Consider the following 23472-nt stretch of genomic DNA (forward strand, 5'->3'; position numbering starts at 1 on the left):
AACTGCTTATTCCTATCTCTGTTTGGAAGAGATATAAAATACATAAATATTCAGAAGAATACAACAATGAATGTATAAATATAATGATATAAATATACATGCACTTATATCGTTTTTATATCATTATATTTATACATTTATTGTTGTATTCTTCTGAATATTCATATATTTTATGTCTCTTCCAAACAGAGATAGGAATAAGCAGTTCACTTGGGTCCTATTTAGTTGTATAATTTATATATATATAACAATGGCCCGTTACTTATTTTCCAAATTAATGAAAACACGAGAAAGAATTATTTATTAAGCAAAATTTTAATAGAGATTGAAGGAATATTTATTAATCGATAGCATCATTTTGCTGAAGCTATCAATTAATAAATATTCCTTCAATCTCTATTAAAATTTTGCTTAACAAATAATCCTTTTTTCTTTTTATTTTTTATGTTACGTGTGTAAAAAAATAACTTCCGCGTGAGACAAAAAGCGGCTTAGTATTTTAAATATTGTAATTTTAACGGATGGGATGCAAAATAGAATGCAAAGTAAATGGAAACTAGTGGTGAAATCAGCCCATTCTCTCTCTCTCTCTCTCTCTCTCTCTCTCTCTCTCTCTCTCTCTTCTCCGTAAAAGTTAAATTCGATATGAGCAAGATTGCACTTCTTGATTTGCCGCACAAAGTACCCCCATCATTATTCGCCCAGTGTCTTAATTTTAGAGGCTTTTCGCAGTTTCTCCATTTTATGAGGTTATTATACAAGGAAGAATAATGGACGGCTTGATTACGTGCAAGAGGACCATAGGTACTCTTCGCTATGAACGCCGACTTTGGAACGGCGAAGCACACATTTAGCTCACTCCGTATAATACTATAAATGCCTTAAACGAGAGAGGATTCTGTAGTTCGTGTATGTGAATATAGATAAATTCTTAGATACGATAAATTCCAATAAATTATCCTATGTTTAAATTTTTTAAATTACGAGACATGCGAGTTATTGGAGAAAATCCTTTATTCCATTAAACGTCATTCACAAGATAACTGATATGACGACAGGCAAAGTATAGATAATCCTATCAGCTTTTCCAAGTCTTTATTCATTGAAGACAAGAAATTTGAATTTTGAATAAGAATATAAGTCTGTTGATATTTTTAAAATTTTCCTATATCAAAACAATCATAAAATTATAATATTTTCCGATTGTTGACATAAGAAAATAATTACCTGTCAACGTTTAATAATTTTTTTAAAGAAAGAATTATTTCTATAAATTAATTAAGAAAGTAATTTATAAATATCTTAATTTAAACTTGAGTTTAAAACAGTTTTACTGCGCGCATAAGATATATTCTGATGGTTTATCCTCTAGATAGATGGTTTCTACTTGTAAATAGAACACCATACGAATCGATCGTCGAGACATTGTACACGTTTGTAGTGTGCCGCAAAGAGATAAGGAAACATCGATGTACTCAACATTCTCGCAATTGCGCCTCTTCGCTACCCTTGCGGTGTCCCTGCACTACCCTTGATTATGCAAGCGTAACAAAAGCAAGCGTACACACCCGCGAGCCGTAAAGAGGAAACGCTTCCGCTGTTTCCACTTGCTCTTGCGGATGTAAACTTTTTAAAGTCGCGTTACCGGCTAATTCTGACGTCCGCGTTGGCAAGAAAACAAGCCACGTTCTTTCTAACTAATTAAAAAATGCAAAACGAGAAACTGACAAGCTTTTACGCGAGGAAAAAAAGACAGCGCAGCAACACTTAGTTTCTTCCTTTTTGTATTCCAGTTTTTCCTTATTTGAAAAATATATCTGAATTTTTTATGTAAATGGCTTCTTTCCTTCTTTCCACCAAACTTCAGCAATATCTTTTTACGGAGTAACAAACTTTTAACAGAACATTTTCATTTCATATTCATAAAGCTAAATATTTTAGTATAGCTTCTTAACATAATAAAATTTTTATATAAAATAAATTTTATTAAAAAATTTCAATTTATTTAATCAAATTATCGAAAATTATATCTTCTGGATCAATTACGTTTTATAAAGTCGGAGATAATGAGATCAATTGCTTCGCTTAAATATATTATCTCTCAAATAAACTTGATCTCAAAAGAAAGCCATTGATAATAAAGATAAATGAACGCATTTTTTAACATTAATGAAATTTAAGCTAAAAAAAATGAGTAAAGAAAATTGATACAATTATCAGTCATCCTATGTTCACATTAATTAACGTTTTTTGCTTCCCTCAAGGTTTTCTCAAGTTCCGAAAAATATTTTATTCTCTTAGAAAACATAAAAATTAAATTGATTGCCAGTTTTATTACATGCTTGACGTGACGCAAAAGCAAAAGAACACCACCGGTAATATGCGATATAACGTGATGAACTTTTTAAAGGCGCGTTAACCCTATACTCTTTTTTGCTAAATATCGTTCTTAATCGTGCCAAGCAAATTTGTGGCAACCCATTCGAAATAAACAGAACAAAATGTGAGAAAAATCAGAAAAAATAGTTTTTATAAAAAGTATACACATATGTATAATAATGAAAATGCCATAATAATAAATCACCAATAATAAAATAGTAATTTATAATGATTTATAAATACTATATAATATAACACAATACAATACAATACAATATAGTATTATAATTTACAAATAATTTATTATACACATTACATTTTATTATACATATATAATTGTTAATGAAAGGTTTAAATAAAGTGATCGAAGCTTAATAAATGTTAATTAAACTTATTGTAATTCATAAATAATATTTCATATTTCTTATCAAATTATTGATTTAAAGTTTCTACTAACAAATGTATAGATCGCCAAGATAATCTAATATTTATATCAATTGTATGTACCTACTTACAAAAATATATCTCAACATATGAATAACCGGAACATATATAACATATATAAACCGGAATACAAATATTCAATATGTTTCTAAACTATTTTATCTATCGATATAAAATGTATATAGATAATAAATGTAATAGATGGATTTATATCTATCGATATAAAATGTATATAGATAATAATTGGATTGAACTCATGTGACTCATGTCGAACTGAATCGAGTCAAGTTTTGTCGTACCTATTTTGCGAAAGTTGCGTACCGACTTTGAGAGACCGAGTCCGTCTCGGCTCTCGCGTCTATTCCCATGGATTCAGTGGTCCGCGAATAAAAAACAGAAGAAGAGAGGAAAGAGGTGGTTGATCGTATCCCCAGGCAACATCTCACAACTGGATAATTAATCCCGTTTCCTGGAGCACGTTCGACTGTGCTCGATTTAAGGGTATGAAAGATGCAAAACGTCAGATGCGAGAGAGATACGAGAGGGCCTCGACCTTATTCCATGAAAATGTAGAAATATCTGTTCGTGTGTACCGTCATTTCTAAAGAAGCGACTCTATTTTCGCGAAAATTGTCCCTAAAATATACAGCAGTGCAGGAGATATGTCGCATTTGGTTTTTATGACCGAGATGTACGCCCGGAAATTTTCATCGAAATACATAAAATATGCAAAAATGGAGAGACAGAAAAATTTGAAATATTGTAACGACTACAGTCGAATAAAGAATTAAAATCAATCCTTTTTATCACTTTTTGTACACGATAAAGTCTTTTATCAGATATCTTTTTATATGCATTCATGCGTAAAACTACTCTATATATATCTATTTTATTTTAAAATAATATAAATGAAAGTAATATGAATTTTATAATTAAAAGAATTATTAAGAGAATGTTCATGTTATTTTTTTTTCTAAAAAAATTAGAAAAAGATTTAAAAAATTAAAATTTTCTTTGTAAAAAATCTGTGTTCTTCGCATTCTATAAAGAAAATTCTCGTTTCTCTCTCTCTCTCTCTCCCCCCCCCCCTCTCCTTCTTTAAAGAGAGCCATAAAAAATATATATTTAATAACTTATCTCCGCTTGGATAACGCTGTTATCAAACATTGCCATACTTGGTACGTGACTTTTTTTTCCGTTTAAAGGATAATAGAATTTTTCGCGAGTTCATGGCCGAGAAGCAGCACAATCTCATTGATGGTACGATCAAGTTTAGCCGTTGCTACGCGACAGAGCTCTTTCAGAGGAAAACGTCAATTGCTGTAGCCGCCGAAGAGGTCAGAAAGATATCAGAAAGACGTTTGGAGTCCGAGAGGGAGATAAGATATTTCTAGACAGCCGAAAAAGAGAACCCAAGGGTGAAATTCGCACGAGCGGAAAACTCGTTTTCTCCGATCACGTTCGTGAAATTTCGTTGTTTTCTCGGAACAAAAAATCTCGAAGGAAGTGTCAATTACACTATCTATCGATAGTAATAAGAGATTCTGAAAAGGAAAGATTGTTCTGGGGACAATGAAGGATTCCCGACAATATCGACGCGAAAGTAATTTCTTCTTCGCCTCTTGAGAGGACGTCCAAAAGAGGATTTTCTTTCCTCTGTATAGCTATTTCCCTTTTGAGCTCTCCTTATTTCTTTCGGACAGTGCTTTCATGCTTTTCTGTGGCACATTATCATCATTTCAAAATTACGAATAATCGTTTGGGAATGAATAATTTATCATGCACATATACGTACGAGTAAATAAACTTCTGTAACTAGTACTCGATTTACGTAATTAGCAGCCTCGAGCAGTGCACATAATAATTTATCCAATCAATCAATACTCAACGAAATATACATATTTGAGTAAAGATTATTAAATCAGAATATATATATATTTTTTTTTTGTTGAAAGCATGATAAAATCATAACAATATGTTGCAAATGTTATTAACAAAGTTTATTTAATTGACAAAAAGTAATAGAATATTTCCTTTATTTCAGATTAAAGAAGTAAATATTAAAAAGAAGTAAATATAAATAAAATCAAGCTTTTTCAAATGTATATTTAAAGTTTATTTAAAAAATTAATTTGTTTTTAAATATATCTTTGATACATTCTGAATAAAAGTTATCTCTATAATTAGATCCATTAATAATAATTTTTAAATAGTCCGATAATTAAACTTTCAATGATAACTTTATCTATAGGAAATTTTACTTTTAAAAAATTTATTATTTTTTCTGAGATATTTAATAGATAAAAAGTGGAAAAAGAGATGTTTACGCCAAGAAAAAAAATATTAAAAAAAAATCCTATTAATCATATTTTTTCGCCCTTTTCCGTAAAAGAGTTTCAACGTTTTTCATCCAAAACAAAATATTACCGTGCCAAAATTATCGTGTTAACAACATCGAGCAATTTCGTTAGCACGGCGTTTATTGTAGAAATATACATACGATATATGTCACTCTACTATCGCGAATCATCCCGATCGATTCCATATCCCCGGAACGAAGCCAGGATATATACGAGAAACTCCATCTCGCGCCAAATGTGTCCATACGTTCGCAATCTAATCGCTCGCAGGATGAAATTTGCTACGAGCCGCGATGAAACTCAATTAAAATGCCTCGCGCCGTCGCATTGATCGAAGAGCCGCGATCGAAAATGGAAGTGGCCAAAGCGAGCTTCGACGGAAAGTCGGAGTCAGTTTTCCGAAACATTTTCCGTTTATTCCGTTTATTCGCCATATATTTGTCGCTTCCCCGGCTCCGTTGAGCGGCTTAAGTGGCAAAAAACCCACCCCCGTGTCTGCGCGAACTCGCTTTAACTCGGATGCACTTTAAACCCCCTCTTTCCATCCCTGTGTCTCTTGCCCCGCTCCACCTGCTGCCGTCTGGCTTTTCTAAACGACCGGGCCCGCTTTTGTCTCGCTCTTTTCAGCCAGAGGCTACGCGAGATCCGTTAAATCGCCCTATCTCTCGGCCGAAGCCCCGATTATTTTTTATTTCGCTTTGCCGTAAAAGAACCAGAACGAGAGTCATAACTCTTTGTCGAAAGTATATTAGCATTGATGATGATAGAGAATTTATTATTCGTGATAATTTTCAGTGAAGTCGGAACGAACGTTCTATTCCCGAGTAAAGTTTTAATAAAAGTTTATATCAATTTTTTTTTTTTATCTTTACTATAATAATAAATATAATTTTCGTTTTATATATAACTTTATAATAATATTTTACAGCGATTTTCAATGCTTTCTGCGATCAATATGAGATGTACATTTCATTCATAATTTCTAATAAACTATCCATTCTTACGTGTATCTATTTTTTAATTCTGTAATTCTGAGAAGGTACATAATGTTGAATTATTTAAAATTACATTTAATGTACATTACATTTCGTCTCTATTTGATAAGTATTAATATTGCAACTATCAAAACTATTAATAACTACTAATAATCGCAAGCGAACGAACGTTTATTAAATGTCTATTCGCGCAATCGTCATAACACTCCAACACCTCGAAATGCTTCCGAAACGGCACGGCGTACAATTTCGCCGTTTTGTAGAGGTGGATTCCTCCTCACGAAAGAGAATCGTGCTTGCCCTCCCTGCGATATTACTCTCGTAACACATGTGGAAACAGAGAGGCTCTCCAAAGCACCAGAGCTAAATTCGCAAGTGTGTTCCGACGAAAAGACCACGGAGGGTGGCACACACCCGGGCTTTGTGGACGAAATATGTGCTCAGGCAACCCGAACCGTCCTTCTATCCTTCCGCCTTCAGCCCTTTCAGTCTACGGTAACTCGCCATCCCCCTTTCACGTTTATGGTTCTGCGAGGGTTAATAAACGCTCCTAAATTACACCACCCGTTCCTTTATATATAATAAGTAGGGTTGGGTAAGTTAATGTTTTTTTTTTTAATTAAATAAAGTTAAAGTTAATGGCTTTACAAAATTAATAAATCTAAGTTAAAAGTTAAAGGAATAAAAAATAAACTTAACGAAAGTTAAGTTAATATTGAATTAAGTTAAAAAAAAGTTAATTTCGAAAAAAATTATTTTTAAGGTCAGAATGTCCTAGTTTTTCTTAAAATGAGATTAAATAACTACAATATAGATTATTAAGTAAATTAAATTTGTAATTTTTTTCATACATGATATAACATATAACAATATAACTATATAAGTTATATAACTTTAAAGAAACAGCCAGCATGGAGAAGATATAAGATTGGTGATTACATTTTTTTAAATTACATTTTAAGTTAAAAATGAACTATCAATAAGAATACAACATATCGATATAATGACAAAATATTAAATAATAACAAAACTCATAATTCCTTAGAATCACATAGGGGAGACCAGGGCCGATTGTCACAGTTTTTGATTACTGATTTTTAGAAAAAAGTGGATGCCTGATTTTGAAATATTACAATATACCCATATGTTACAATATACCTACATCCTTTAGGTATTAAAAAAAATATTATTCGTAAATTCATTATATCATAAAAATAAGTTATTTAATTTTAAATAAAGCTGCGAAAATATGACACTCATAAAATACGTAATTTGTTTTTGTACCATAGTTTCTATATGAAAAATGAAAAAACATATCTATATGAAATATAATATATTTGTAAGTATATTCTCTGAAAATGTGTCCTCTAAAGATATTAAAATTAATTGTCACCTAACCTCGTCTCATTTTGGTCAATCTACCCCACATAGCCATTTTTAATAAAAGAGATTATATTCACAAACTTAGACAGAGTAATGATTACTTAATTGTAGTAAAGATCTTCTAAGATATAAGTATGTAATTTTCTATGAATACAGGGATATTACGATTAATAATGCCAAAGACTTGTCAGACAACAAAATAGGTGATTATAAAAATTTACTCACCGACTTCATTTTCTCAAAAATCGCTATAAATAATATATACAATGCTTGTAGTGCAAACTATTTTACACAACGAATTAATATTATATCAGCTATCTACAGTCAAAAAAAGAGATTTTTCTACCATGTCTTGTTTGAGTTATAAGCATTTTGACAATCAACCCCGTATGACAACCAACCCAGGTCTCCCCTACATCGCAGAATCACGTATGAAAATTAATAATAATAATTCACCTTTCTGATTATTAGTTCTTATTAAATTAAAAGTAATTATTAAAGTCTCTCCAGCATCCCCTTAAAGCGCATGAGCGTTAATGTCTTCGGCACACCAGCGCGATGTGCGACTTGTAAATAGCCAGATAGGTTTTTAGGTTTTTCCTTTTTAATAAACCTTAAGCCATAAGAAATGGACCAATTACAGTCAAATAGTCTCCTCGTATTCGACTCTAATTGGTTAATTTCTTATAACTTAAGGCTTAAAACATCTATTGTAAATCCGGACTAAAGCTTATGGCATAAGGCATAAGCCAATCAGAGGGCTGTATTAGCATCTTAAGAAATTACTTAAGATGATCTTAAAATATGAACGGATTACGAATATACGCCCTTAGTCTTATTATAGTTTATTATTTTTTTAAGGCATTTAAAAGAGATAAAAAAAATTTTCAACTCAAAAAAAAGTTAAAAAGTTAACGTTTAAAAGTAACTTAGTTAAGTTAAAATTTAATGCACTTATAATTAACTAAGTTAAGTTAAAAGTTATTAACTTTATAACTATTTTTTCAACTTTTAACAACTAGTTACTACCCAACACTGATAATAAGTGTGAAAAAGCACATTTGCCATGCTTACTTTAGTTTTTCTTTTCGTACGCTCAGCAATTGTAATATCAAAAATTGTCTGACAAAAAAGTATTGCCTCCAAAGTCAATTTGATTAACGAAGACGTTTTATAAATATAAAATCGTATTAATTTATTTCTTAATGTAAAAGCTATTCGGATGCTGTTGATTTTCCTGTATATGTAATTTTGAAAAATAAAAATTATTTGAAGAAAGGAATATTTCCTCTTTTTTTCATTTTTATTCTTTCCGTTATCTCATTAAAACTTATGTAGACATCACGTATTCAAAAAATTTACTTTTCTACATCTGATCTCCTTTCCATATATATATATATATATATATATATATATATATTCGCCGTATTCGATTCAATGCACCTTGTTAGCTTTCGAAAACATTTAAAGCTTCGTTCTTAGTTGATAATATAATAATATCGTAAAACCTTTCGCAGAATATTATATTCTCGTATCGATCCATAATACTCAGTCCTCTTATTAAACATATACGGAAGAACATGTCACACGCAAGGATCGAATATAACTTCAATGATTAATCCTACAGGAAAACAGGGCAGCAAGGACTCGCAACGAAATCCTATTACGAGGGACAGATTACTTCTGCGAGGTATCGATCTTGAGCGTTCTAACGTGACATATCAAAGTCTCTCAGCTAATTTCTGCCGTTAGTTGGTTCGCAGATAAAAATCCGATTAACTCGTTTGTACGAGATGTCGAAAATACAAGAAAGAATCGAACACAGAGGAAAAAGTTTTGAAAACATGAGATCAAAAAGCTCTCTTAAATTAAGAATAAAATGTATTCCATGAATAAAATTTGTATAAAATAAAATATTTATATAGAATGAAAGTTAAAATTTATATTTTTTATTCTTATTTTCATTTGCATTTATGGAGCTTGACTTTATCATGTTATTTTAATGTTAATTCCATGTTTATAAAATTTTACCTTAAAATATTTAATTGTTAGATTATTTTATGTTAAAAACAGACAAAAAATGACCGATAATTAAAATGTTGATAAAAATTCATTAAAAATATATGGGAATATACCTTATTAGAATAGCAAGCTTTTGCTTTAAATTTGTTGCAGGATTCTCAAAATTACAGTCAAAGTTTCTAGGGAAACTCTGAATGTATTCAGATGTAATACCAGCATATGTATATACGAAGGACGGATAAGATACCGAGAGAGAGTGTTGCCGAGAATGAAACAGGGAACCTCTCCATGCTTCGTCAAAAGATCTTCTCAATATATCCGGGTAGTAGTTCTACCGCGCCATTTCCGGTTACTCGCGGCATTATGAGCTAACATTTGTTCCAGTTATTTCCCGTCGGAACTACCACAACTCGCCGTGTTGTAATGGGATTACAAAGCGACGGGGTAAAAGCCCTAGAACTCAAGTCCTCCGCCCGCGTTCCCGTGGGATTAACGCAACTTCGTAATATACGGTAAATTTGCCCGGTAATCTCCCGTTTCAACGGAAGAAGAGATAACGATTTCGAAATAAGGAGACTTTGCGAGTAAAAAGATCGTAATATACCGTGGAATATTGCTGCAATCGACAACTGTTAGCTTATTACACTTGTGAGTTCTCAACACAAAGGGACATATACATCTTAAATTAATTTTATACAGGCATTTCGTATTAATACTTACTGTATTTCTTTGATGTCTTAATTAATCTAATTATTTAGAGAAATATAGAAAGGGAATTTCCCAGAAAGCGATTTAGTATTAGGTTGCTTTTTCCGCCCTAATGAAATGAACTGCAATGTTTTGCACGAAATGTTGGTATTTAATAACGATGTACCAAACATAGATAAATATAACTCGTAAACGTTTAACTTCCTTGAAAAAATAATCATGCTTAAAGAGCAAATATTGAAAACTCGAATATCATCTAATTTTTTATCACGTATAACAGAAACTTGGAATATAAAACTATACAAAATCTTTCAAATAAAGAAAGAACATTAATAAGTTATTTCTTCTCGTGTAACGTTCGAAAGAAAAGGTCTGCAAGGAAAACGTGTGTGCTAACAGAAAAGAAAAACATCCCGTGAGATCAGCGAAATTTTATAGAATCTTTCGAGGCATACCAAACTGGCCTTGGTCTCTCTCTGGTCTCTCATAGTAGTTTTATTCGCATTCTTCGATCTTCCCTCTCTTGCCTATGTTCACTACAAAAGACCACGAAGAGAAATTTTCCCCAACAAAATTGAGCGCGTGGTTGAGTCAGGGAAAGCGAAAACGACGGGAATGTCTCGACTTTCTTTTCCGAGGGTGAATGTATCGAAAAAAAAAGGAAAAAAGAAACGAGAGAAGAACGAGGAAACGAGAAGAATAAAGAGAACGAAGAGAAAGGAAGAAAAGGTTTGAAAGAGGACGAAAACTCGTGTGATTACGACAGGACGAAAGACGAGTCGCGAGATCTCAAGAAGGAGCGACGCGGGTGGCGTTTGCATTGGAAATTCAGCGAGCTGACGGCGAAACCGACCAGTTTGGCGAATGGCCAGACATCCGGCACCCGGTACCCGGTACCCGGACGTGCGTCCGCTTTCCTAACAATAACGGTATCGACTAATGAATGCAATGCAGTTTCCCAACCCCTGTCGCTGAGTCTGATCTACTTTGACCCTCGTCGAGTTCGATGCTCTCCTCGTACATATACATATGGATTAGTCAAGTTTCGGAAAAGAAAAAAAGTGTGTTATATTACAGTATTCCTTCGCAATACTGAATGCTCGAAGAAAAAAAATACAATAACTTGATAAATGCAGTAACTTCAATAATATTCTTATAAATAATGTTCTTAAAAATGTAACCACAGATACAGACCTGAAAATCATTTTGTTGGATTAAAATAGTTATGTAGAACGTACAAATCGGTTCCCACACAGAATGTAAAATTTGTTTGCAGCATTGTTCATCATATTTGAAATTTCCACGTAATTATTTTGTCCAAAATTATTTTCGGATCTGTATCTAGCAAAATTTTTATAGATACTTCAGCGAAATCATTCTTTCTCTATTAAAAAATTCCTATTTCATTAAATATTTCGTTTTAACCTATATTTCTTACGTATTTCTCTTTCTCTCTCTCTCCCTTCCTTTGAATTTTTCACAAAACATATTATTTAAAAGATGTTCATAAGCATAACACAGCAAAGTTTAAAGAAGGCGACCTATATTTAAAAAGTGTCTCTCCACGCTATAGTATTTCCACACAACGGTACCCGCGGTGCATGATGTAAAAAGTAGCCACGCGACGAGCAGAACCATTGCCGCGCCGCGCAGCAATTAGTTCGGGCAAATCGAATTTCCATGCTAGAAATCTCGACAAAGCGGGTAGCCGAGAGGCAGCCGGGGCTGTCATTTAATTTGTATTTAAATTGAGTGCCGAGCAGTCCTCCTCCCCTTTATCCTCCCTTCGCGCCTCTCTCGCGGTTCTCCAGTGAACGCGATCAGAATAAAGTCACACCCGCGCCCGAGAGAAAACCCGTTTTATTTGTCGTCGCCGAGTTTCGACGTCGCGAACTCAAGTCAATTACGATGACGTTAATCGAACGAAATATGGAAAGAAGGGGGTGAAACAGAAGAAGACGCGAAGCTGAATAACGGAAAAAGATACTTATAGATATGCCAGTGGAACTTTTCCACTTCTCGGAGCGATTTAATAGACTCCCCGAGACATTCGCGATTAATTATGTCGACCTTGAGACGACCGCACTGTCGATAATTAATGAACCATCGTCGGTTGTAATTTAGCTTTCCGAGGTGTACCTGACGTAATAAATTACCACGGGGGTTACGGTGATGTCGTTGCAAATTTGTAACGCGACGAGAAAGCTCTCAAGAAAGAATTTACTATCGGCAATTCGCATTAATTAATTATGATGATCAATTACCTGCTTCACAGTGATCTTTTCTTCGATGAAACACAAGTAGCAATAAGAAATAACAATTAAATAGCATATAAATAAAATAATGCATAAATTATAATAAAAAATACAATAATAATTATAATAATAAGAGAAATTTCATTGAGAATAACAGATTCCATATGCATAATATGTATTACGAGAGAAACTGCAGAGAGAGAGAGAGAGAGAGAGAGAGAGAGAAGAAGATCTGCAAACATTCGCTATATTTGCTTGCGTCTTCACTCAACGATCAAATCAATTACGATTTACAGTTCCCACGTTAATTAATCACTTCTCCCTTACCAAATATCGGCGAAACGCTAATGCACTAGAGGCGTTTACGCACGATGATGTAAAACAAACGCACAAGCAATATCGTATCCCGTAATGTGCGCGCATTAAAAGCGGGAGGGCAAGCTCGACTTCCCAAAAGCGATTCTCTCGTGAACCCCCTCGCTCAATCCGTGCCTGTTCCCGCATAACGGTAAATCGACACGCGTGTATGCGATATTGTCCGCAAGCGGCTAAAACAACCGCAAGGACACGATTAAATTTCATCTCAAGGGAGCGTTAATTAAGCGACGCTTAACACACCTCGCAAAATGCAATTCTCGTTTATTCACACGTGCATTCACAGCACACTCTCGTATGCAATGAGTTGGAACAGAGAATGAAATAATATTAAGTAAACTTTTTCGCAAAATGTGCGCGCGAGCAAAATTTCAATTTCTTCTCCCTGCAAATTAAAAAAAGAGAACGAACAATTTAAAATATCAAAAAACAAACATAATGGCGATAAATTGGGTAAACTTTTTTGTTATATTAAAGTATAATATTAATCTATTAAATATATTGTTAACTTACTAAATGCGCCATTTAATAAATTAACTAATGTTAAAGTTGTACAGAATTTTTTCAATAATTGAAAATCCATAATCTCAACATATAATAACAATTGCGATAGTAGTTGCAATCTGAAAATATTATTACCAATTGTTCTGCCATAGCGATACGCCTGCATGCTATTTCATTAATGTTAATATTACATTAACGTTAATAAAAGGGGAACGTGATGTCACTAAAGATTAATTCGTGAAACAGACATGCTGCAATGAGACTTGTAGCCAGAAGTTTATGATTCTCCACACATAGATCGAATTGTTTGTCGTTGTCCAACCAAATATACGCGTTATTCGCTGGACATAGCGCTTTGATTAGCGGACTACTGAATTTGTCAAATAATATGCTTCGTGTTTGCACGACAAATGATCGCCTTCTATACATCATGACTGGGTTTAATATACCTTATTGATGATGCAGCGCTGTTGAACAATATAAATATTTCCCGCGCTCATATAATATATTGTACAATATAATGAGGTTATATAATTATTTACTATGGATACATGTATCATATTAATAGGCTATGCTTACTATGCTACATGCAACAATATTGAATAACTTTATTCACTCGAAAGTAATATCATTATTCTTATTTTTCTGCCATTTTGTATTGATAATTCAAGTAAATTAAATGATACATAAGTAATGAGATTTTATATTTTTTTTACATACAATTATTAGAATTGTAATAAATTGTATTGTAGAAAAAGTAAAAGGCAATTCTTATAGGGATAAAAATTGTGCGAATTCTTCTTTATGAATTTTAAATAATCAATTTTACTTTCTTGACCGTTAATATTAATATAATAATTGAAAGGTTTGGGACATCGCGTGCGAAAACTTTGCAACGTGAACATGAATTCATCAGCACCATTCATCCATCATGCTAGACAGACAAAAAAAATTACATTTTTCGCAAATTCTAAACATCCAAAGGAACATAAAAACACAACGGTATTCAATGTAAACCAATTTTACTAAAATCTTTATTTACTCATCGTTTTGAATTCATTTGTTGCCAAACTCACCGTGATGCTAATTATTAATAATTAATTTAATATCAGTGACAGGTAACCACTAATAGTATATTCCGTAATAGATCATACGTTAACAATGATTAATATCACTTATCGATATTCCTGTCAAATAGATTACGAGATCGCTATACTCTATACTCTGACCAATGCTTACATATTCTGGCGGTCTCATACATTTTAATAAACGCTGTCGAGAAGTATCTTCTCAATAATTTTACAATTTATTAAATTAACAAACTTATACTCAACAGTTATTAATACAAACTTAACTGTGTATATGTACATACTAATGCAAAATTTAATTTATTCTACGTTTAAAATTACACATAACTTCAGATTTGTGACATTATGTAAAATATCAAATCAAATAATATATAAATATATACATAGAATGTTACAAAGTTTTCCGAAACTTTGTCTTGATAACAGAAAAGCAACAAATTAATGCAATAAGAAATAATATCATTTTATCATTTTTATTTTTATTATAAAATAGATAATCTATGTACACTTGTAATATGTGGGATTTAGATAGTGAAAAACAATATTCTATGTGCATGTTAGATAACAAGATATATGGGACCGGCAATACAGTAGATTAATGCGTCCCATTGTGAAGGGAGACAGACAGGTTCCCCTTGATATCATCTCGCGGCATCGAGGAGCACCTGCTGCGCTGTTCTGCATGTCTCTAGTCTCTATCACACGACAGGCTGTTGTGACCGTAAAACACCACCGCGAAATATGCGCGACAATTTTACTGCAACGTGAACGAAATGAGAGAGAAAGAGAGAGAGAGAGAAAGACCGTTAATGTCAGTTCCCGTTTATAGCTATCGAATGACACTTTGTGCGTAACGGTGCGAGCGGTCGAAACCGGCTGCGAATTTATCCCGAAGCGATCCGCACTGCTATCTCTCGCGAAATGTACAGGGTGAATCAGAAGCTCTTGCCGTGACTATTTTAATTGTAAATGTTCATCATTTGATAATTTCAGTCATCCGGATCTCGTCTTTCCGGATCTTGTCGAGACAAATTTAATCAGTTACATTAACAAATGTCAAACAAAATTTCAATTTGATTGATTTTTATTTCTCCTTTCAATTTTTGTCTTATAAATCCACAATTTTAATACTTGCGATAGCTCGACACCGCGTTAAAGATAGTATTTTTTCCTTTTAGGGCATTCATATTCATCATGCTTGCATTCTTCCGCTTGCATTAAATATCGACTCTCATCAATGTTCAGTTATATGTGATAAACGTATGAAACGAATTATATTTCGCCATAGACGTGCACTCGATATAGATTCGGCATCGAAAACCTACTGCGGCATTATCGGAAATCTCAATGGACTTTGCGAGACGCGAAAAATGCGCCGGTTAATTTCCACACGAAAATACACAAAATCGTTTCGAAATTCACGCAAGCACTTTGCAATATTTATTCGTTACAACACGTACACTGAACGTCAGAATGGTCTGAATTTTTTTTTAATATCTCAATAATTAAATCACAATAAAAAATTTAAAAGTTTTTTTTATATCTCAATAATTGAATCACAATTTTAAATTTCATTAACATTAATTGCCAATGCAAAATTAAGAAAACCATAAAAAATTTCAACTCAACTTTGGCTTAACGTTATTTAATATTAAATAACCCTCTCTTTTGCGCACTTCAATGTAATATTTAATTCAGAACGTAATGAGTTTCTAACGCTAAAAAGGTAACATAAAATTTTTTAACGTCGAATATATCAATCATCGGAAATTCCGGTTAAAAACTTAATTAAAATTCATTACGAGTCAGTGCATAAATTGATACACAAAAGGGAAAAATACTAAATCTGTTTTTAACGTTCACGAATATCGAACATAACTGTTAAGGTTCGACGCAGTATACAACGATGTAGCGGGATCTGGAAAATACACTTTGTCCATCTACATGTCAGCAGCAACCTCGCGTGAAATTCGAAACAGAATGCGAGCTGTCGCGTCATTTTTTTTATGATGACACTAATGCGAGATACAACGTCACGCTCGCGTAATGTTTCTCCCGGACATCTTTTATTTGAAATATGACATACGAATGTGAAATACACGTGTATCTTTAAACATTTTTCTCATTTCCGCAATTTCTTTTTTTTTTCTTTCTCTCTCTCTCTCTCTCATTTTTTATTCGCCTTCAAATAAACTAAAATTAAATCCACCAAACAATTTTTGCTTGTTATCTCTTACAATTTTTCAACGTTTTTATGAAATAATTACGCATGTCTCTCTCATTCCGATAATTATTACTAAATGACAATAATAGAAAAAAGCAATAAAATATATTATATTATTTACTATTTTCAAGAACAATTTTGCGATTTAAACAATGTTTTTCTCTCTTCCTCTTTCCCTCTCTTTCTCTCTCACTTTCAAATTAATAACTTTCTTGAAAGAGGACTTATGCGAACAATTGTCATAAAGAGACAGTAATAAAACGGTTCTCTCAGTTTTATTGTGAACGCATTGAAACGTAGACTATGCTTTATTCCCCTTTCATAGTAGAATTATGGCACAAAGGCGCAACATACCGTATAGCTTCTTCTCGACAACATCTATTATTATTAGAATTGCGATACATATGCATGCATGTTAATTTCTGGAATAGTATCACGATTTTAATTAACATTTATTGTGAATTTCAAACAATTTATTTCTACCAGTATTCATGTAGAATGTATAAAACAGTAGAATGTATAATTATGTATAAAAACGTATAGTTCAGTAGAATAAAACGTTGAAAAATCATTCTTCTTTAAAAGCAAGAAAAGATACTCTTTTTATCTACAAATAATTTTACTCTATAATTCTATTTCGCAAACATTGAAAAAACTTTCCATTTGTGCGACTGCCACTCTTTCCGGTTTTATAAATATGCCATCGCGTTTAATGTGAAATATGAAATATGCTTTCACTACTCTCTGATGGAGGCAAAAGTTGAGATCCACGATAGCACTGTGATTCTATAAAACAAATAGAGAAGATCAAATAAACACGTTTAGCATTAAGTACGTGCGACGAATATGAGCACTCGGTATCCGTATGTGAGCGTATTATTAGTCATTTCTCCAGGATATCCATCGTTAGGTCGAAACGAGCGGAGCAGCGGTGCGCGTTCTTCGTCCCACGACGAATTTCGAGATGATAGCCGCTCGGAATAACTTGCCGCGCAGGCAGCAAGTTCATTATTATTACTGGTCCGTACCGCTCTTCGTCTATCTGCATATATCGCGTTACACATTGATACGCACGATACGCACGATACGCAAAACCGTGCAAAATTTAACTGGACCAAATTTAACCATCCTCGTATTTTAGAGGCATTAAAGGACAATACGTTGTTTTCCCTGTGATATTTCTACTCTTCTACTAGAATCACGCGATAACCGCGTATCTCTCTTTAAACAAGAATAGTTATATTATCAAAGCAACTACATATTTATATTGTGTACATTAATACAGCTCCAATAAGAGTATTTGATTGCATAGCGATATCCACGAGAATATTAACAGTTCGTTTACAAAGCACTTGCCAATCTGATGACGCAATTGTACGCAGCGGAAGGAATATTCATACGTCGTTCATCGTGTTGACACATGATTATCCAGAATGAAGGTGACGTTGACGTTAGATTGTACAGAATGGAACCAAAGCCTAACGGTAAACTCCAGAAGTTGACAAAGGAAACTATGTTACGTGCGTTTTATACGATAGAAGAGACATGTTCCTTTTTATGTAGAGATTTATAACTGGAAGTTTTGTGTGATCTGAAGTTTTAAAGTTTTATATATATATTGAAGCGAATATACATACATTATGAACCGATTCACACTTCACTTTTATTGATAAATGCGCGCATTTATTTTTCTGTAGTATACGGTATGTAAACTATATATGTGTGCATTTATCAATAAAAGTGATAAACGTTTGAATACGAATCTACGTAAAAGATAAAAAAATTATTATACAAAGATAGTACTCTTGCAGAAATCTAATACTGGCCAATTTAGTATTAAGTATTATTGAGTACTAAACAACAATAGGTAACTAATTACCTTCATTCAATATTAAATTGACTAGTCATTTATACAAACAATATAACCCTCCGCCAGCATTAAGGTCTTTAAAGGCACCATCGATATTTTAATTCTAAATATTTAATTAGTAGATAAAGTTAAATCTGTAAAAAATAAATAAAACATAATCCAATAAAATATGAGATGTGTGAAAACTCTTTTCTGACGCTAATCTGATGCACAGAGATGTTTCACGGCTAAATACAGCAGCTCTAAACGGACATATTTGCTAACACAATGCGGACTGCGTCAGTTCAATATTTCGATAACTATGACAGAAATGGCTTCGAAGGTGCAGTTGCTTTACGCGAAGCGCGACGAAATAGTCCCTCCCGAGGGAAATCTCGCAGTTAGTATTATAACAAGAAACTGAAATCACACTATTTGTTAATGTTGATAAAACAATTACATTGTGATAGCAATTGTAGTAAAAATATTTGAAGCCTAACTCTATAAAAATATGCCAAAAGATCCAGTAATTATTTGAGAAGGTTTTTTTTTAACATTAAAACTTGTTTAAAAAAAAATACTTATACACGTAATTACATAAACAGTTATCGTAAGTTGAGCAGGGAATATACCAGTAATTTTTCGCGAAACAATTGAAATTTTCGCGTTCCATCATTTGCAGAGGGTGCGAATATAATTCACGTGTAATAAAATTAAATTAATAATTAATTATATTATTAATATACACAATTATTAATTAATAATAATTAATTAATATTTAATAATAATAATAATTACCCATTATTTGTGACATTAAAGTGTTGTATTTTATGCGAATGCAATCTTGAATAGCGATAATCATCTCGGTGATTGAATCGATTGACTTTGACATTCATGCTACATTCTTTTCGATCGGCAATATCGAGTCGCGACCTCCGTCACGGATTTATGCAAATGATATGTGATCCATAATCAACGTACGAAGGGAGGTCGCGTTACGGCTGTACATACAACGTGAGTCGGCGCATGCATTACCATAATCTTGAAGGTGGCTCTATTACGGCGCTTATTGCGAATAATCGCGTTAACTGCGCCGCTGCGTTGCTGCAACTAGCGCTGTTGCTGCTGCTGTTATAGCGCCGCGGCTCTCTGTTATCACTTCCCGACATTTCGCAGCCGCGCATAGTCGCCGTTAATCTTGCCGAGCGAGCTCTCGGGAAATTGCAAAATTGCCGTACGTTCGATCGTCTCGATAAACGTGCGGTTATGGCGATCTTAATGAACATGAATGCCATACGAGTCCATCTCGATAACAAAGTTAACAAAATAGCGAAATAAGAGAGGAAGCGTCAGAGTAATCGTAAAAAATAAATAATCGTAAAATAAAAATAAATAAAATAAACAAGAGGTATATAGACTGAAACACGCATGCGTAAATAATCTAAAATACACCTAGCTTTTATCTCTATTGTTATAGTTTTGTTAATTAATAAAAAAATAAAAGTTGTTAACTTGTAATTATTCTATAGAAGTTATTTTTATATCCTTTTTTGTCTGTTTTGTGTTATGTGTAGGTATTATTATATCATATTACGTATTATTATAACTTGTTTACGTATGTATACAAATAGATACGCAAATACAAATTTAAACAATATCGTTATTTGCATTTTTTTTTCTTGTTATGGAACAATGTGGAATTGTTGTTGCAGATAAATAAACCAAGCTTTTGTAAAACAATACATTTCATGGAAAAATAATCAATACTAAATATTCATTTTATCTTGGTTTCATAATGCATACTTTGAAATGCGATATACTCTAATATTCATACAAATATTTTATTTCGTATTTTTAAAATTCCATAGATTTTGTCGGACAGCGTAATATCTTTTTAATCAAAAGCGGCATGTTGTAACGAACAATAGAAATAAAATATATTCGGTTGGGAATTTTTAATTCATAATTAATAAGCTGTCACAAATAACAGCTGTGCAGTTGCAGTATTCATGTGAGTATCTCGTACTAGGTTTTTGATAATGTTAATTTTTGACAAATTGAACGAGTGATATTTCAGAAAAACAGCGGGTATACATACATCTCAATTGAAATTAAAAAAGTAGCATAATTCTGATTTTTTAGAGAAATTTTATATACGTTATATACTAAAAAATTATTCGTTTGACAAAAAAGTAAAGTTTTTTATTACATTAAATAAGTATAACATATTACGTGTAGGTATACTTCAATTTTTATTTTGTAAAATTCAATACAAATCGCTGCTATTACGTTTTACGGGTTTTTTCATTAAAATGCGGCATCTGCGTCACGTAAAACATTTTCCCGGGGGATCCCTTCAATTAATCAAGCTAGTTCTCTTTGTGCGCGCAACACACGATACGCTACAATATTCATACTTCATCCGTCATTTTGGAAGTTTTCCCGGCTGGAAACATCGCTTACAGAGGACGAGCCAGTCATGTTGCCAATATCATCGTGGCAGTACAGTGTGGTTTCATTTAATTTTTCGGAAGGTAGAGCATGTGGATCTACCAGAAAAGAAAGGGATTCGTGAAACTTTTATTGCGAGATTTCTACTCTAAAAGACTAGCAAGATGCTAATAAATTAAACCACCAATGAAACAGGCGAAACCAACGACCATCTATTTTATTATTGCCAGGTTTATCACTTTAATTGCACCTTCTGAGAATTCTCCTTATGTTTTCCGCAATCAAAATTGTTAAAATGTAATACTTCAATTAGCTCTGTACATATAAAACACACACACACACACACCATATATATATATATATATATATATAATATATCTTTTGTGTAAAAATGATTTTTTCTTTATCTATATTTGTGTGTGGGTGTTTATGACATAATTATATTATTATCATAATTTTATTATTATTATTAACTTTTAAGAATAGAATACTATCTACCTTTAATCGTTTCATAATTACAAATTACAAAATAATATAATTATTGACAATTAATTTTATCAATCCTAACGTTCTTCTTTCTGAACATTTTTTAATTATCTAATATTTTTTACACTTGATAAAAAGTCGGACATATAAATTTTTATGAATATGACGAGGTTAAAAATTCAAGCAATAAATATGAAATTATTTCTCTCCATGTGTGTGAAAATTAATGAATATCAAAGGTTAAGTAGGCCACACAATTGTATGTCAAGTCCATATGTATCGTCAGCAGAATTTTTAATACTTTGTAAATCGAACATGCTTATCATATAAAAAGTTATATCATTGTTTCGAGATGTAATATTTCAATTTCAAAAAAATACTTTATGTACTGTAAAGATTCATGTAATATGTTTAGCACAATAAGCTTTGCTTCAATCGTTATTTATATTTATTTATAACTCCATAAATAATTTTATCTATCGAAAAATACAAATAGACTAAAGTTCACTGTCAGGAAGCTTACTCTCAGAGTTTCAATTTTTTAATATAAAATATACAAAACAATTCAATAACGTACAAAATTATTTGATTATCAGTATTTTGATAATTATAATATTGTAAAATAACACTTCAATTAAGATCCTATAATTCAAAGTTCATAATTTTCCAGCCAATTCTCTTTCACCATTCTTCTAATTTTAATTTTTTAATGAAAAAATATAAGTAAACGTGATATTTCTTTACTATAGATAAATATAAAAAAACCAAGGCTAGACAAAATAAAAATAAACAGCGCACCTACATGCAATCTAATCTTTCCTAATGAACGATTAGTTATAAATATTAGCTCAAAGCGCATCGAATCATGTGTTTCAAAAGTCGTTAGAAATCAATTTCGAAAATTTTAGTGGATTGTATTTACATTGCTCCAATATATTGATATTCATACTCCACTTAAATCAATCAACTTGCGTTTATATTTCGTTTTTATTGCTAAATGTAACTATGCGATAAATTTCACGTTTCACGATTAACGATCGTGTTCAGTCGCAAATAAGCGACGGTATAACATTCAATTTTGCTTCTAAAAGTATCATTTTTAAAATTAGACTTAATTATTCCCCTTAACGCTAAAATTTTCGATTAAAAAACTTATCCAATTTCTAAATCAACAATAGAAGGTAACGTTATCTAAAATTTTTTTTAACGAGTCACTATAGGTCGTCACATTTTTCTTGCGAAAATTGACGTAAATGCCAATGATATAATGACAATAACAGAATATAGACATATAATAATAAAATCTCAGAATATTATTGAGAATCTTTGAAAGACATCATTCACGTTCCCCTCCCTCCCTCCGCCAATATTTTATTTTCAGTCGTTTATAATTAGATTAAAACCAGGTTGGAAAATTCATCTATCTATGAAATTCAAGATTTCCCTAATGCATCCCCTTCACTCTCTAACTTGCCCTTTCAACCAACCAAACTCAACTCACTCTTGTGCTTCGAACTGCTCTTCCACAAACCCCTGAAGAACGACATTCTGGCCCAGCGCAGTACAAGCAATTCCAGCAGCTCCGAAATCTTTCCCCTTGTCACGATCTGCCTCGCCAGCTTTTTCTCGTTCGAGAGCTCGTCTCTCACTCACAAATCTTGATGCCAGTTTCGCGCCCGTCCAGGACATATAAATCCGAAATCAAGCGATTTAATCGTTCTCACGAATGATCAGTCTTCATCGGTGTGTCGCGTAATTCCGGCTCTTCTTAGAAAGCTACGAAATAAATATCGAGAAGAAACGATGGGCAACAGCTGTTCGTTCGACACAAAATCTCCCCGGGAGCACCCGCGAGTACGTGTTGCCGCGGTGGTAGCGCGCCGCGATATGAACCGTCCGGAACGGTTTATAGCGCCGCTTCGCCCTCGCGAGCGAACATGCGCATCCCA

General features: G+C 32.6%; 1 protein-coding gene across 2 annotated transcripts in view; it reads right to left on the minus strand.

Annotated features, from left to right (window-relative positions):
* LOC108764513 (low density lipoprotein receptor adapter protein 1) overlaps positions 1–23472 on the minus strand; it is an 86741-nt gene that overhangs the window by 33645 nt on the left and 29624 nt on the right. Inside the window, exon 1 of one of the 2 annotated variants that reach the window (XM_018512801.1) lies at positions 23025–23395. The exons of the other annotated variant lie outside the window; for it this stretch is intronic. Within the exon in view, the coding sequence (XP_018368303.1) occupies positions 23025–23070 (46 nt within the window). The 5' untranslated portion in view covers positions 23071–23395. Of the gene's footprint in view, positions 1–23024; positions 23396–23472 lie in introns of those variants that run through there. 2 annotated transcript variants of the gene reach the window in all.

The sequence above is a fragment of the Trachymyrmex cornetzi genome, unplaced genomic scaffold (assembly GCF_001594075.2).
Source record: "Trachymyrmex cornetzi isolate Tcor2-1 unplaced genomic scaffold, Tcor1.1 scaffold43, whole genome shotgun sequence".
In the NCBI taxonomy this organism is placed as follows: Eukaryota; Metazoa; Arthropoda; class Insecta; order Hymenoptera; family Formicidae; genus Trachymyrmex; species Trachymyrmex cornetzi.